The sequence below is a fragment of the Euprymna scolopes genome, chromosome 2, assembly GCF_053919585.1.
Source record: "Euprymna scolopes isolate OS-2025 chromosome 2, ASM5391958v1, whole genome shotgun sequence".
NCBI classification, from domain to species: Eukaryota; Metazoa; Mollusca; class Cephalopoda; order Sepiida; family Sepiolidae; genus Euprymna; species Euprymna scolopes.
The window spans coordinates 38,872,145-38,889,633 of NC_136483.1; the positions used below are offsets into that span (position 1 = coordinate 38,872,145).

General features: G+C 33.5%; 1 protein-coding gene across 1 annotated transcript in view; it reads left to right on the plus strand.

The window, feature by feature from the left end:
* The first annotated feature begins 6,734 nt into the window (after window positions 1-6,734).
* Window positions 6,735-17,489, plus strand: part of LOC145291279 (F-actin-capping protein subunit beta-like) — a 116,729-nt gene continuing 105,974 nt past the window's right edge. Inside the window, exon 1 of the mRNA XM_080136925.1 lies at window positions 6,735-6,874. Coding sequence (XP_079993051.1) covers window positions 6,872-6,874 — 3 coding nt within the window. The 5' untranslated portion in view covers window positions 6,735-6,871. The remainder of the gene's footprint in view (window positions 6,875-17,489) is intronic.

Here is a 17,489-nt window from a genome sequence, read left to right on the forward strand (position 1 = left end):
TAAATTTATATGATGGTGATCAGTCTTAAAATTTTTTAGCGACACAAGACAAATAATGGTAAATGGAAAGCACAAGAGTAAACTCGTTAAGTAACAAATTAAGCCATAAAAATACGGGTAATATAAAATAGTTATTTTGGATACTTGCTGCACAGGAAGTGTTGATGAGGAATGTCTGGTCAAGTTATTTCTCTGATATTGGTGGTCAAATGTGCACATTATTGAGATCAGAAAAAAATAGCTGGTCAGTTGATGCTCATCATTCATTACACAAAGATTAAATTACTGTTGGACATACTGAAAAGCAAGTTATCCTGTGAAAATGATTAACACATTGAAAGTATAACAGGTAAGTTGTCCTGAAAAAGAAAAGAGATAACCATGCAAAAGTGTGAAAGCTAAGTTGTCATGAAAAGGACAGGTGAAATTATACAAAAGTGTGTTAGGTAAGTTATCCCGAAAAGGATGGGAAGAATTGCACAAAAGTTTGGTAGGTAATTTGTCCTGAAAAGAACAGGTAGAATCACACAAAAAATTGTCCTGAAAAGGACAGATTTATCCAGGGAAGGATGAAGGGAATTCCAGTATCTGGAAAGAAAGACATATTACAGAATCATCGCCAAGATCTAATCTTGATTTATTAAGTTTTATCCTAAACTGATATAATTCATAATTATCAAACCCCTTTTCGCAATTATCAAAATAACAAAGTAGCAACAATGACAAGAATACAAATTAGCGGCAGTACCAGCAACAAAATTTAGCAGCAGTATTAGCAGCCACAGGAACAAAATCAGCAGAAGCATAAAAAGAAAAAAAAAAACGATTCTGGGAAAATAATCAATTCTGATTGGTTAAATACTCAAAGTTTGATTGGCTATCATGATCTAATTTCAATTAATCAGAAAACAGTCGCTGTTGGGGCCGGGCACCTGTCAAACTTCAAAATATAAGGAAGAGTTCAAGCTCATCAAAGGGGGTTATGGAGAAACAACAGTGGTCGCCAAACAAATCCCTGTCAATCAAAACCATGACTCAGATACAAGAGAACAACCTAAATTAACTCTGGCCATTTGGCCATGGGTTCTTGACAACCCACAATTGTTTATATCTCGGATTTAACACAGCATATCAAGAAAATATTTTTTATCAAGAAACTCACTGAGATTCACCTTCAATATTTCAAATTAACAAAGTGTTATCTTCATGGACAAATAAATCGATAATTCCAACCAGAAATATTTTCCAAAACTTTGACAGCGGCGAGACACTAGCTTCAACATTTGGATTTGTACAAAACCATCCCAACAAACCATTATCTTATTTTCTCAGTAGATGAGAGACAAATCTTGCGATTACAGTTGACTTGATATGATCACAATGGATAACTCCCAAGGGAAATATTTTTTCGAATCTAGCGATTAAAGCCCACTCAATATTACTACAAGGGCCTCCTGCCAAACAGAAATATTTTAAGAATCGGGGATTATACATCCTACATTAAACAATGAGGAAAGGAAATCTTAATCTATGACTGACTAGGACAGCTTCCATACATTCATATCTGATTTACCTCTGCATTCCATGTTTAAAAAGGATATGTGCTCTATAGTATCAGATCTGACCGAATGGTTAATTGTAGGCATAGACCAATTCATACCATCTAAAAAATTCCAACAAAAACCTAACAGCCAGCCATGGTTCTCCCCAGAATGTGCTACTGCTACCGCGCACAGAAATCACTTTTTCCATAACTACCAACGTAATAGATGCACTGAGACTAAAGCTGCTTTCAGGAACGCCAGCAACCACTGTAAAAGAGTAATAAAAAATGCAAGAGAACTATATGCCCAGTCTGTTAAATCCAAAGTAGCTGATCAGCGGCTTGGTTCCCACCAGTTCTGGCAAATAGCAAACGTTCTATTCCAACCATCATCAATGGACCTGAGGTCATCTCGTCAGCATCAGACAAGGCCAGACTATTTGCCAAGAACTTTGCAGCTAATTCTACCCTATGCGACAATGACCATCAACTCCCTGTATTTCCTCCTATAACAGACAACACGCAATGCAACATACAAATATCCGTGCGTGAGGTCGCCAAGCTAATGAAGAACCTTGATTCCAGTAAAGCAACTGGCCCTGATGGCATTCCAGTTATAGTGCTGAAAAAGCTATAACCAGAACTTGCCCCCATACTTACAAAACTGTTTAAGCGTTGCCTTAAGGAGAAGTGCTTTCCAACACCCTGGAAAACCTCATCAGTATGCCCTGTATTTAAGAATTCAGGTGAAAAGTCATCTCCCTCTCAGTACAGACCAATAAGTCTCCTCTGTGTCATGAGTAAGTTGTTGGAATCCATATTAAATAAAGAAGTAGTCAACCACCTCAACAGAAACAAACTTCTTAGTGACATGCAATATGGTTTCCGCTCTGTAAGATCTACAGCAGATGTGCTAACGGTTATATCACATAGGATTAGTGAATCTCTTGACAAATGTTTGCAGGGCAATTGCTCTTGACATATCAAAGGCCTTCGATAAGGTATGGCATAAGGGCCTACTTCACAAGATTTCCAGCTACGGTATTACTGGAAATGTTTTCTCAATCATTAAATCATTTCTCTCTGATAGGTTCATAAGAGTAGTGGTTGATGGGCAGAAATCAGAGGCCTACAGTATTAATGCTGGAGTCTCTCAGGGGTCCATCCTGGGCCCAACTCTCTTCCTGATCTACATCAATGACCTCCCTAAACACATACTTAAATCATTCGTTGACATCTATGCTGATGACACAACCATCTACGGCAACACATCAAAGGCTGTAAATGACACAGTTCTCTCTGATTCTCTCTCCTCTGATCTCGAGCGCGTGGTTCAGTGGGGGAAGTTGTGGCTGGTTACCTTTAATGCATCTAAAACCAAACTCCTATCTTTACATCATCAACACTCTGATCCCCATCTGGCATCAATTGAAATGGATGGCTCTCGTTTAGGAGAAGCCCCGTATTTTGACAAGCTTCTGGGTTTGTCCTTTACTCCTGATCTGAAATGGAACACGTACATCAAGTCTGTTGCCAAGGTCGCTGGAAAGATGGTGGGATCCTTCTACCGCTCTAGAAGATATCTCACTACTGATGCAATTCTCTATCTATATAAAAGCCAAGTACGTCCAAGGATGGAATACTGCTGCCATATCTGGGCAGGAGCTGCTAAAAACAGCCTATCCTGCCTTGACAGAGTACTAAATAGACTTCGTGGTTTAGTGGGGGATGCCCTTTTCTCTACCCTGCAACCTCTCTCCCACAGAAGAGACGTTGCGAGCCTATCCTTGTTTTATCGTTATTTCCATGGCAGGTGCTCGTCTGAACTCCAATCTTTGGTCCCCCCTCGCCAATCTTTCACGAGAAACACCCATCTAGCTGAATCCACTGTGAAAAATTTCCCCCACTCTTTATCTGTGCCTAAATCAAAACGTGGATTCCATGAACAAAGCTTCTTTCTTAGAACTGCACGCCTGTGGAACTCTGTTCTGTCTGCTTGCTTCCCACCTGGCTACAACTTGGATGTCTTCAAGTCCAACGTTAACAAATTCCTAATGAACTGCTCCCTTAAGTAAACACTTCATCAAATCTCCACACTAACGTACTGTACTTGCAATAACCCTTATCCCTGAGTGGCTTCCGGGCCTTGATAAGTGGTGACCACCGTGTAAAAAAAAAAAATGTAAATAATATCAGTTGCCAAAGTTTTATTTGCTTTATCTATTTAAGAACTGTATTATACATATGCATATATATTAGAAAAAATAGGGATCCACTGGATCATCAATTGAGCTTGGGTTATATTGCTTCAATCAAGAAAAAGTGACTTTGTATAGCTAATCTATATATCTATAAAAGTGAACGTGTCTGTCTGTCTGTCTGTCTGTCTGTCTGTGTGTCTGTGTGTCTGTCTGTCTGTGTACATTTCCCTACGCAATAACTCTGTCAATTTTTAGTCTATAGACTCGAAATTTGAAATACCGGGTACTGAGATTTGGGAAAATCGATGTGACGGGTGTCAGCCAGAAATTTGGCTGTTAAGGGGTCAAATTTCAACGATTTGACCTTTAAGAACTCTACCAAACTCCTCCGACAATTTTGGGTCTAGACACTTGAAATTTTAGATTTAGGTTCCTTGAACCTGGATCTAACTTAATAAAGTGATTTGAGCCCGAAACAATAAATTTTAAGGGGTCATAATAGGGGTCAAAGTTTTAAAAAATTAATCATTTTTTTTGTTTTTTTGCTTTTTTTGCACAGCATACACCTCCAAACACCCGAGCAACGCCGGGCACCCCTGCTAGTATATATCTATAAAAGTGAACGTGTCTGTGTGTGTGTCTGTGTACATTTCCCTACGTAATAACTCTGTCAATTTTTAGTCTACAGACGCGAAATTTGATATACAGGGTACTGAGATTTGGGAAAATCGATGTGATTGATTTTTGGCCAGAAATTTGGCGATTAAGGGGTCAAACTTCAACGATTTGACCTTTGAGAACTCTACCAAACTCCTCCGACAATTTTGGGTCTATGCACTTGAAATTTTAGATATAGGTTCCTTGGACATGGATCTAACTTAATAACTTGATTTGAGCTCCAAACAATAAATGTTAAGGGGTCATAATAGGGGTCAAAGTTAAAAAAAATTGACATCTGCGGTCTCTTCCAAATTACTCAGACAATTTCTGGTCTAAATATTTGAAATTTTACATAAAGGGTATTCAGAGACAGGGCAAGCTTTTTCATCAGTTTGGGTCGAAAATTTTTAGTTACCAATATATAAATGTATGTATGTATGTCTGTTTGCATGTCTGCCTTAAACTTTCAATAGAGGCGACAGATTTTACCAAGATCAGTATCGTTTTAAAGTTCGACCTTTCATACGACAAATACCGAAAAATTGGCTAAAAACATTAATATCTTCCCCTTCAACTAGGCACTTTGCTACAGGGGGGGGGGGTCACTTTTTTCGCCGATATTTTTTAAAGTTATCCTCTTCTTTAGATTTTCTAGCCTTAATTTTAAAAAATGTCGCTTCCGGTTTTGCGGTGGTCGTAACAGCATAAACGTTAGGTTTTATCCCGTTCTTTTCCTCCTTTGCGGTACGGGTTCGAGCCTGCCTTCCTACTAACACTTTCTTTTTTTTTTTTTTGCTCAACATACACATCCAAACACCCGGGCAACGCCAGGCTGAAATGCTAGTTAAATATAAAACTACAAAATGCCGAAATGAGTCGCTTTCTGCTTGATCTACTCAAGTCCCTCTTTTTCCTTTTTCCCTTTACAGCTATCAGTTAAATAGTATTACTAAACTGGTGATATCCCCTTATATTTATGATGGACTATTCCAATGTTTTTATTATTCCTTTCTTTATTACCTTCGATTGTTAACAGAGAGAGAGAGAGAGAGAGAGAGAGAGAGAGAGAGAGAGAGAGAGAGTGGGTATTTATTTGCTCCCCAACCGAGCAAATTAGGCACAAGGCCAATTTTTAATGTGAGGAGTGAAGGGAGGGAGAAGGGAAAAGGAAAAAGGGGACCAGCTCCCGAGATGTGGGAAATGGGAGCTGGTTAAAGGTCAGGTATGTGGGGTTGCCCCCACATCTGGTCTTTGCTTGCAGTATCTGTCGGAACAGATGGTATTTATTTGCTCCCCCACCGAGCAAATTAGGCACAAGGCCAATTTTTAATGTGAGGAGTGAAGGGAGGGGGAAGGGAAAAGGGGACCAGCTCCCGAGATGTGGGAAATGGGAGCTGGTTAAAGGTCAGGCATGTGGGGTTGCCCCCACATCTGGTCTTTGCTAGTCATAGCTTGCAGCATCTGTCGGAACAGATGGTATTTATTTGCTCCCCCACCGAGCAAATTAGGCACAAGGCCAATTTTTAATGTGAGGAGTGAAGGGAGGGGGAAGGGAAAGGGGGACCAGCTCCCGAGAGGTGGGAAATGGGAGCTGGTTAAAGGTCAGGCATGTGGGGTTGCCCCCACATCTGGTCTTTGCTAGTCATAGCTAGTCATAGCTTGCAGTATCTGCCGGAACAGATACTACACTTTGATCTTGTCGCCCGGGCCCCGAGAGAGTGTGTGTGTGAAATAAGAATCAAACAATATACTATGAGGGAGGGTGAGAGTGATAGATAGAAGTCATAGTAAAAAATGCTTGGTGCTTCACTGCTTGGTGTAAGTTGCGGCAAATTAAAACAGTTAAAATAGAAGTATTTTCAAACATAACTCAATTCCAAAAAATGGAAGAATATTTTGACATGTATTTTGATTTATTAAAATATATAGGAAAATCATCCTTAGGGAAACAAACGTTGATTAGTACAGTTTTAGTATAATGACAGAAAATAAACATATATATTAGAAATGCCCATAAAGATATGTTTAAAAATAAACGTAGATAAAATATTAATTCATATTTTATCTAAATAGTGCATTCGTTTATTTTATATTATTCTAAAAAGTTGTTTAATTTTTTAAATAAACCGGATGAAAGAAAGAATTGAAGAAGAGAATCAGGTGCCTTGAAGAAGTATCTCTCTCCCCTCCTTTTCTCCTCTTCTTCCCTCCCTCTGTCTACCTTTACTCCTTACCCTTTCCTCCCCCATCTCCCCACCGACTGATATACCGTCCTCCGATGTCCTTATATGGAAGTAAATACTGACGCCATTTTGGATTGGCTTGACACGCTGGGAATTCCTCAGGTCCCGGATGAAGCAGCCATCTTTACCAGGACTTACTCTTAACACAGTGTGTTTTTATATCCTTTCCTTCTTGCTGGCCCCGGTGGACATCGCCAACACTTTCTTTCCCAACGAAAGTCAACATGGTGAGTTGTCTCAAACTTTACCGAACATATTTACCAGCTCTCCGACATTTGTCAGTTCCTTTATTCATTCGTTTTTAGCCTCCGCCTCTGACACAACGAGCCATGATTCTATGGGGGTTCGCCGGGCGACCTTTTTCGTTTCTTTTCTTTTTTATTTATTTACTGACAAAAAACAAACACAGAAAACATAATTAAAACAGGTGTTTTCCTTTTCTTTTCAATCTTTTAATTTTTCTTACCTTTTCTTGAATAATAATAATAATCCAACTTTAGTGAGTTCTTCCTTCATAATTTAATAATATTCCATAAGGTGGGGCTCGTTGGCTGGAGTAGACACCAATAAAACAACAAACCATCTTCTTAACATCTGTCAATAACAATTTATATTACTTTATTTTGTATATTTATAAATATCCTATTAAAACATATCGATATTTATATGGCTAGAGTTTTGACGCAAACGTCATAAAATCTGTTTGGAAATTGAAGGCTGAGTTTGCGAAACAACAAAAAAGTTATTGCCAAGAAAAAAGTGCTCTTCTTTAATAATGATTATGACGATGATTAAAATAGCTAATTCTTAGGTTCGATTGTACAATAATGTGGCAATGAAAAAAAAAATCGTAATTGAACGTTAGTAATTGACCTTTTAAAACTTTAATTCTAGCGAGAAATTACGGCCGAATTGACAGTTTAAAGGTTTCAAAATCACTTTCTAATTTTTCACGATCACAAAGAAATCGCCATGGCGACCAAAATAAAAAAATTTTGGTCATATTTAAAATTTTTTATTTAATGAAAACAAAAAATGTCGAACACAATGTTTACATGTCAAAGCTTTCAATCAGATAAAGTAATTTGGTTAGAATTAAAGTTTATATGCAAACCTTAATTTGTGCTTCTAAAAACCGAAGAAAAACTATCTTTTGAGAGGTACAGGTCCACCGTTCTAGAAAAGCACCAAATTTTGATAACCAGAAAAAGATATTGAGTCTGTGTGCTTATAAATGTACGTGAACTTTGATAAACATTGAATTATTTCATTTTTACGATCGATCGAATCAGAAGTAAAATGAGAGAAAACCGAAACTAATTTTAAATAAAATAATTAAATAATAATAATAAGCAAGATCGAGCCAGGTGTTTATTTATTTTTTGTGGTTTATGGCTCTTTTGAGTGCATATTTCTAACCCCAATAATAATAATAATAATATAAATATATATATATATATATATATATATATATATATATATATATATGAATTATTATTTTGAATTAATATTCACCGCCATGGCAATTGTATACAGTTAGTTAATCATAATATAGAATCTAGGAAAATTGCTATAAATAATTGTAAATAATTGGTGTTAGTGCAGAGAGTGATCCGCGGTATTTTTTCAATCGTATTTCCAAGTTTAATTAAAGTTTTATGATATGTTTTATTGTAAGGTTGAAGTATAGAATAAGTACAAAACACCCTCCCCATGTTAAGAATGGCTTTTTAAATAATAACGTTATTATTTACGTCTGGATCACTCTCTGCTCTGCAGTCTGCACTGCAGTGCAGACTGCAGAGCCTGGGTGTGCACTAGTACCAAATAATTTTACCATAAACTATTGTTATTACTTAAATCTTATTTTGAATGCATTCATTACTCCTATTCAGTAAAAAGGTGCGTCGTTATTGAGCATTTCTCTCATTTTTATTCTTTCTAAAAAAAAAAAAATAATAATTTATAGTAAACTATTAGCATTTAAAGTTTACTACTAATTCTGATCCCCACTTTTTTTTCTTACGAAAAGAATGTAAGAATCGTCATTATTTACAGTCTTACTTTTGTAGTCTTGTGATTTGAGAGTTCCTTCCAACAAAACTATTTTTACGTTTTCAGCGATCTCTTTTTAGAAAGACGTCATTCTCATATGATTATTCGATTTGTAATTTAAGATGTGACCAATTTAAAAATATTCACTACTCGATGTTTTTTCGCTTTGCTTTTCTTAACGTAAATATTAACAGGGGAAAAAAATAAATGTGAGAGGAAAATGATAACTTGATAAAGAGAAAATGCACAACAAAAACATGAATAATTGATATTAAATATTTGTGACATCTTCAATTGCAATGTAATTTAAAAGCTGCAAATCTAATATTAGAATGACGTTAAAAACAAACAAAAAACAACCAAACAAAAAAACAAACAGAATTTGGGACGCTGAAAACGTACATATTCAATTATTTCTCTCCCTTTTTTCAGCAAACATTTTTCTTTTTTCTCTTCTAGAAAAAAAAAATCAATCCGATATTATAAAGATGCGAGTTATTCGCTTTTTAGCGGAATTTCGTGTTTTTTTTTTAAATTTTTTTTTTTTTTTTTTTTTTTTTTTTTTTTTTTATAAATCTGTAAACGGTAAATTTCTCCTGAAACTCATAAAGTGAGTTATCAGCCTTTTTTGTAATCCCCCCTTTTTTTCTCAAGGATAACTTGACTTTTTTTTCTCTCATGAAAGTTCTCTCTTAAAACTGAAAATATTTTATCATGAAATCTAAGACTTCAAGTGATTTGGGAAGAGAGTGGGAGAGTTAGATGACTTTTGTTTAATCAAAGAATGACTTCCTGTTCCCTCCCCTATGGACGCATTTTATATCTTTCTCTTAATTTGGATTTAGTAGATACAATACTGATTGGAATTGTTGCTTTTCGTGCTGCTGCCCTTTCTCTCTCTACACACACACAGCTGGGAAATTCATCTCGATTTATTTTTTTATGCCATTGGATAATCACAACCCTGAAAGTATTATTCTAATGACAATAAACAATGCCTAATAAACATCATTGAAAGCTGAAAGTCTAGCAACTACTCCTAATTTAAGGAAATTAACTGTTTAAAATTATTTTCTAGTTGGATTAACATTAGATTATTAAAAATAGTATTTTTAAAAACATTTTCTACCGCCATAAAAAACAAAACAAAAAAAAAAAACCAAAAAAACCTCGAGGTATTGTCTAAGATATTTTTAAATCGGGTTGGATTGAATCATGTGTTATAGTACGTAATTTAGTTGTTGCTCTTTCATATTTTTTTTTTGTATTTATATATTCAGTTATGAATTTGCATGAAATTAAATAGTTTTTTGATTTTTAATATAATTTCAAGAACAAACGTAATTTTCGTCTTGCCACTAACATGTGTGTAGCCACTGTAGCAGACTAAATTTGATCTAGAGTGTGATGATGATTTTATTTCCATTGTTTCCTGAAAAGGAAATATTCGAATTCACGTGCATCTGGTTTGTTAATAAAAAAAGAAGATATTTTCGTTCATTAGTTAATATTTGTTTAAGGTTATTATAACGTTTCTTCCCATCAAAGGCAAACACTTTTAGTTTTAGTACGTGAAAGAGAATTTTTTAAGGGCGGCAGATCAATAATTCTGCAACCATTTATAGGTAAGTGGTTTGTTTGTTCAAACAATTTTATCAACCAGTGTGTAATATCAAGACCGCCTTAAAAAAGGATTTAAATTATTTATCTAGAAATGCATTTTTTTTTTTCACAAGTGTGTGAGGTTCTGTTGAACATGAATGAAAATAGCCCCCCTTCCCTCAAAGGGGAACCTCGGAGGGTTATAAAATTTGTTGATATGATAGGGCCTCGTCAGCATTTCCTGGTGGGGTGCCTCTGGCAATCGACAATATCTCACTAGGAGGTAATGTTTGGGAGAATGACCTCCTAATACTGAACAAAATCATAACCTCCGTATTCATCTGATATGTTTAATATGTTTTCAAGATCTTATTTTTTAGCTGTTTAAAAAGAATTGTTTATGTGCAAAAACAATTATAAATAAGTTTAATTTTTCAAGTATTTTTTTTTTAATTAAAATTTTTTAATTGATTTTTTTGTTACGAAACTAAAATCAGTTTTATTTATGCTTATATAGTTCTATGAATTTAATAAAAATCAATTGAACTTTAACCGGTATCGGTATACATTTCTTACGACATTCTATACGCTTATCAAATAAGTAAAGAAAGCGAATATGTATCGAAAACTAAGGTTTAACTTGGTTTTTTGAAGTAACAATAACGCACAATTTTTCTCTTGAGTAGATTTTTTTTTAATTTTATTTTTTACTTTTAAACCCACGTTCTCATCATGTTGACAGCTGTTCCTTTACCCCCAAATTTAGTTTGTCACAATTACTTCTATTATTATAAGCAGTCTGTCTTGTGTAATTGTTAACCTGATCTGTGACCATCAGCATTCTAACCACATGTCCTGTTTATGAACTGTCACGCCTCCTTAGTTATGCCATTTAAAAATTCACCATCTCTATTGCCCAAATAAATTTATTGTTTATATAATGCGGCTAGTTATCATACTTATTAATTTTTTTTGTCAGTAAAACAAGACAATAGACTTTTCTTTTCTATCAAATTATAAAGGATTCGTCTTTATCACCAAAATTTAAAAACGCACTGCATTTTACCCTGCCGTTTGCTCAAAACACCACTTAATAATCGACAATACTTAAATTTCTTACTGTCACACCTCTATACATAGTGCTATTGTTCATCATTGTCGACATCATCATCATCATCATCATCAAACATTTTTCTCGCATCCTAAAGTATCCGATCTACCATCTGTCTCCAAGACTCTGTTTCTCACTACGTTAGTTGACCAATTGATGTTTTCTTGGTGATTTTTTTTTTTTAGTCTTTTTTCTGTACCCTTCTACCATTTTTTTCTAGACATGACTTTCTCACACCTACTGATGTTCATACTAGCACTTCCCATCTAACTACAGATGATATGGACACATGTTTTAGCTCTACACTGCTTAAAAAACTTCATCAATTTACTTTAAAAGTAAAATCAAGCTGGAATAAATGTTTAATTGAAAATCCTAATTTTATAATTCACTTTCTTTCTAGTAGTAGGAAACTTATGTGTAACAAAAAGCAAAACAAAAAGTAAAACGCTTAAAAAATAGTTTTTAATGTAATGTTATTTGAAGTTGAAGAGCGATGTATTTGAAGTTTGCACTAATTTTATATTTCTAGAGTCATACGTATGGTTTAAAACCTAAAATGATGTGACCATAATTATTTTTATTGATTATTGTAGTTTTATAGACTAAAATCTCTCGTCCCTCTAGTTTGGTCATTCAGAACTCTATAAAATGGGTCACTATGACTTTGACTAAGATTGGTGTGTGTATATTTTTTATTCTTGACTAGTTACTCCCCCCCCTTTTTTTTCTATCTCAATGAATGTCACCACACTCACATTGTACAATCGTTACATATGGTCTATGAATTTGACTTGCTATTCTGTCAATCTCGATTTAAAGTTCACTGAATGAATTCTACAATTTTGTGTTGCTATCAAGAATTTCTTCATCCTGAAATTTATACATATTTTTCCTTTTAAAGATTAACTTTGGTTTGTTGTCTTTCAAACACAATCGCAATTTAGACATAAACTAAAAAAAAATATTATGATAAACATTTTCTAAGAAGCAAAGGAATTGACATATTTTATAGTTGTCATTACCAAAATAGTTTTTTTTTGGGGTAAAAAATATTTAAAAAAAAATGGAAAGAAAAATAAAACAAAGTGCTGGAGAATTTAAGCAAAGTCTCGTGAATAAAGATACAGCGACAGCAAAATATAAAAAAGGAACAAATGAAAACCAAACTCGAAAAGTATATTAATTTAGTCAAGTTTTATTGAAAGAAATAAAATGCTGAATTGCTTTTATTTCTCAAAGCAAGGGTTAACAATCAAGCCAAGTAACATTTATAGAGATAAAAAAAATAGAACATACAAAAAAAATGGGGGGGGGTCCCTGGTTGAGAGAGTATTCTGGAATCAATTCTATTGAATGGAATGACAAAGTTAAATTTATCGTCCAAACGATAGTAACAAATGATAAACTGTCCCTTTTAAAATGATACGGAAAAAAGTTTTAATATGTAAAACCTGAAAGGAAAGAAACACAAAAAGTCTTTTAAAAATGTTCTCTCTCTTTCAGTCCTTTCTTTGAGAGGCACTCTCTCAATCTTCCAGAACTTTCTGGCTCTAATGAAGTTTTTTTTTCTCTTTTAAGATAAAAAATGTCCTGATGAGAAAGGAATTTCAGAAGAATTGTCTTCCAAGAAAGTCTTTCTTTAGTTCCTTTCATGGACAACACATGTGCTGATGTCTTGTCTCCCAGGCCTGCAAATTTAATCTGTTTCTTACAGAAAAATATATCAAAAACCAAACGGTTCTTCCATTAGTCCTTTGAGATTAATAGTTTCCCAGCTGATAAGCCTTATTACCTTTTAATTAACTGGGAATGAAATTGAAAACCTTTTTCCCTAAAGGAGAAATATACAGAACATAATATTTAACATCAAAAACTTTTTGTTATGGGAGATATGGTCAGCTCATCCTTCCCAGAGACCAGGAAAATGGGCAAAAGCCCCCCCCCCCTTCCCCACTCCCAACAGGGCAAGAGAAGGTGACTGCTGGAAAGTGATGATAATGATGGTATCAGTCACACTAGGTCAAGAAGTGTAGATATTCTACTTAACAATGGACTGAACCCCACCCTGCCTCCTGGCATTGCTTGATGGCTGCTAGGATTAAAAAAGAAATTCTCAAAGGGTCCGTTTTTTTTATTTTTGCCTGTACATATAAGTTTGTTTAGGAATATTTTTATTTGGAATTGATATTTGTTTTCCTATCGATAAAATATCTGTTCAATTGCAGGATAGGGATCGTTAAAATTCATTGGTTTTTCGCATACGTTTTGATAACATTGATTACTTAAATTTTATTTACATTTCTGAAATAAAATTGTAATGTACTTTTTAAATCTTGAAAATGTGACTTTAATTGAAAGTTTTCATCAATTTCAGCCATGTTTTAATAACGATTCTTGTCAATTGATTCTCGGTTAGTTATGTTTTAAACTTTGCTTTTAGTTTGTTATAATGGAAAAATGTTACATTACATAAATTTAGACAACTAGTCGCTGATAATAGATGTGAATCAAGGCATGGCTGTGAGTGATTAGAATATTAAATTACATTCTGAAGACTTTAAAAAAGTAAATTACAATTTTATTTCAAAACAAAAGTGATGGAAAATTAAATGTTATTTGATTAAAATAATATGAAAGTAAAATTTGTAAGAATATTCTCATCGATGCACTTATTGTAGTGTTCTAAAATGATAAGTCTAATTAAAAAAGCTTTATTTTTGGATGCATGTGTATTTGGATGCCTGTGTATATTGCTTGTGTAATCATTATACACCTATCTCCATCCCTAACACCTGAAAGAAAATATGATGCAACTAACAGTTTCTATTATTATAGTTGTTGTGCTTTAACGCGTGGGTTGTTTTTACAACACATCGTGGTTGAGTTTTCTCTCGTCATAAATGTTGGGCAGATAATGACAGAAAGCACATTTTCTCCATATTGTATTTCCCTAGTATTTTGTACACCATTTTCAAGGACATAAATGATTATTCTATTTTCTTTTAAAAAAGATGATTCAATCGACTGTGTTGGTTTATTCTGATCAATCAGTAAATGGGTATATTTTATTTGCCTGCCTCCCACTTTGGCACAAAATCAATTCAGAAGAAGGAATCAAACTCCCTAAAAGAAGTGCAGCCTGGACGTGAAAATAACATGGGTCATGTATTCATCGACTGTAACCCCATGCAGAGGGGTACTTCTCATCCTCAAAAATTTGGACACCTGTCTTTCCACTTGATTATTTTCAATTTTTGATTTTGTCTGAGAATAAAGTTTTTTTTTTTTTTTTTTTGTTTTTTTTTGATTGAAAGGGCTTTGCATGCTAAAAGAGTGCATTAATAATCCTCGAAATTTTTTTTATCCACAATCCATATTATAATTTCTAGGAGTAATGATTTCTAAGAATATAAAATAATTATCTTGCCCATAATAATCCATTTGACAACTTTATTTGGTATTAGATGACACCAAAATGGTTGATAGATCGTAAACCAAGCCATCAAATTAGAAGAGCCTTTTAAAAGATAGGCAATAAATACACATCCCTCCTAAAGGAAGAAGCAGTGCTTGGGGGAGTGCTTCTGGACAACTGTTGAGCTTTATATTTAAAGCAAATCTCATCTATATACAAATAAAATTATGAAACAACTTCATGTGTTTCTTATTTCAATGTAACTTTGAAGGCAGATTGGGTTATTTTTTATTAATTGAATATTTATTGAAATAAACAAATTTAAATGTAATTTAAGAAATCCTATTTTGAGCTTTTTTAATATTTACTTTGTTTCCCTTGGACTCAGATTATGTAGTTTCCGCTAAGCTAGGCACCGCCAAAAATGGCCGAAAAATCAAGTTGTTGTTTTTTAAAACAAAATTACATTTATTAAAATCCATTATTTCTGAGTAACTTTTTTTTTTCCAGAAAGATAAAACCCTGAATTTTATCATATAGAAAACAGAATAATGTAAAACTTTTTCTACTGTTTTTAATTAAATTTTAAATGTTAAATTTTTCCAAAAAGTTAACAATTGACATTTTTTTGTCTTGCACAAAAAACGTACATAAATATTTAAAAAAAAAAAGGTTTTTGAAATAATTAATTTATTTATTTGTTGCCTAACTAAGATTTAGGATGATTTTCTAAGAGAATATGCAAAAATATTATAAGTACCTGGATTTCAAATAATTCCACTTATTCATATAGGCAACCAGTTATTTCGCGTCGATCTAGACTCTAGATCGACAATGTTTACGTTTGCATTTGATAAAAAGCAAACTATGGAAGGCCAAACAGGCCAAAAAAAACTTATTTTTCAGTGACGAAAATTTCAATGTATTATTAACGCTGAGGCTGGCCAGTACCAGATGGGTGACCATTTGTATGAGTTTGGTTTTTAATGTGTATGTGTGTGGGGGCCAGGCTCCCCAAAATGGGGGTGGGGCAATTTAAAGCAGAATAAAAAAAAAATTATTTCAGCGCGTTTGGTCCACCGTAGTCGAAAGGCGGCAAACGTTTTCAAACGGGATCGAAAAAATGATGCTATTTTTAACACAAAGGGCACAATATTTATCGAATTTTTTTTTTTTTGTATCGATTCTTCAAAGCATGCCCTGTTTAATAATGGTCATGCATTATTCAGCTCGCTAAAAAAAAATTGTTAATTTATTTATCAAAGATTTTAAAATGGCTTCTTTTCGTATAAATATTAAAAATTTTTGTTTTTTTGTTTTGCTTAACTTAAATTAATTAATTTTAACATATTCACCGAATTTCACACTTCAAAACTCAAAAGCGGGATAATTAAACACAATCGAAGTTCTGATATTCAGACGTCAAAATAAGGTATGCAAACAATTTTTTTTTTTTTTTTTAATTTATAATTCTGTCCCTTACAACAACACAATATGTTGTGTTCAGTTTCAGATGATTATTTTAAGCATATTTGTACCCCCTCAAAACAAGGGTTACAAAACAAGGGTTTGTAAGCAAAAAAAAATATATATATATAAATATCGTTTATGAAAAATAAGTATGCTGTTATAAAGTTCATTCTTTTAATAATCGCTGAAAATTTCGTATTGATCGGATAATTACCTGATTTTTGGTAGATTTTTAAAAAGACGGTCCGTCAAAAAGTACTTACCTGCCTCCCCCTCCCCCCCAAGTTTTGGTGGTGCCTACGCTAAGCATATATCGTATAAACAGCACTGCCCTACCCCTACAAATTTTTTGGTATACTTGCTGATTTGGCATTTGTCTCTTACGTTATCATTTATGGATTTAAGTGTTAAAAAATCAAAGCTCTAAAGTATCTATGCAGGTAATAAAAATCAAATGAAAGACTCTCATGCAACATTAGGTACAACTAATTTTTTTATAATTTTGAGAAAATTTATTTTAAATTTGCACACAAAAACAAAACTTTGCTTGTATAATGTGAAACATTTAGAGACAAATGTTTTAGTCTATATATGGGTGTATTTGTGAGATTTTATGTTCAAAGTATTTTATGATAAAAAAAAAACTCAAAGCTGTTTTCTCTGTAGATAATGAAGAATGATACAAAACAGTTTTTATCTGTATTAACTAAAATTGTCGAGTCTTGCAGCAATATCATTGCTTTAGTAGTCGTACCATTTTAAAAGTTCACAAACTAGTCTAACTTTTGGACAACATAGTCCAATCTTGTGAAAAGTTTTGTAAATAGAAATAGCGTAAAAATGAGCCTTTTGTTATTAATCTATAGTAATGTAAGGTTTAATTTATATTTTTCAAAAATATATTAAGGGTAATGTTCATAAGAAGAAAAAAAGGTATTTATATAAAATTTGCACCATGTTATTGTCAGCATATTCTGGCCAGGGTGCTGAAATGAAATCTCACCAGCCAACAATTGGAATACAGTATCTTTTTTATGGTATATTTTGTTTATTAAATTGTTAGATGAAAGTATAATGTCAAAAACTTTCGCCCCCTCTCCTCATGTTAAAATGGCTTTCTAAATGTGTTTTTTTTTTGTTTTTTTTTAGCACAGTCCATAAACTGCACAAGTTCTCTTTTTTTGTT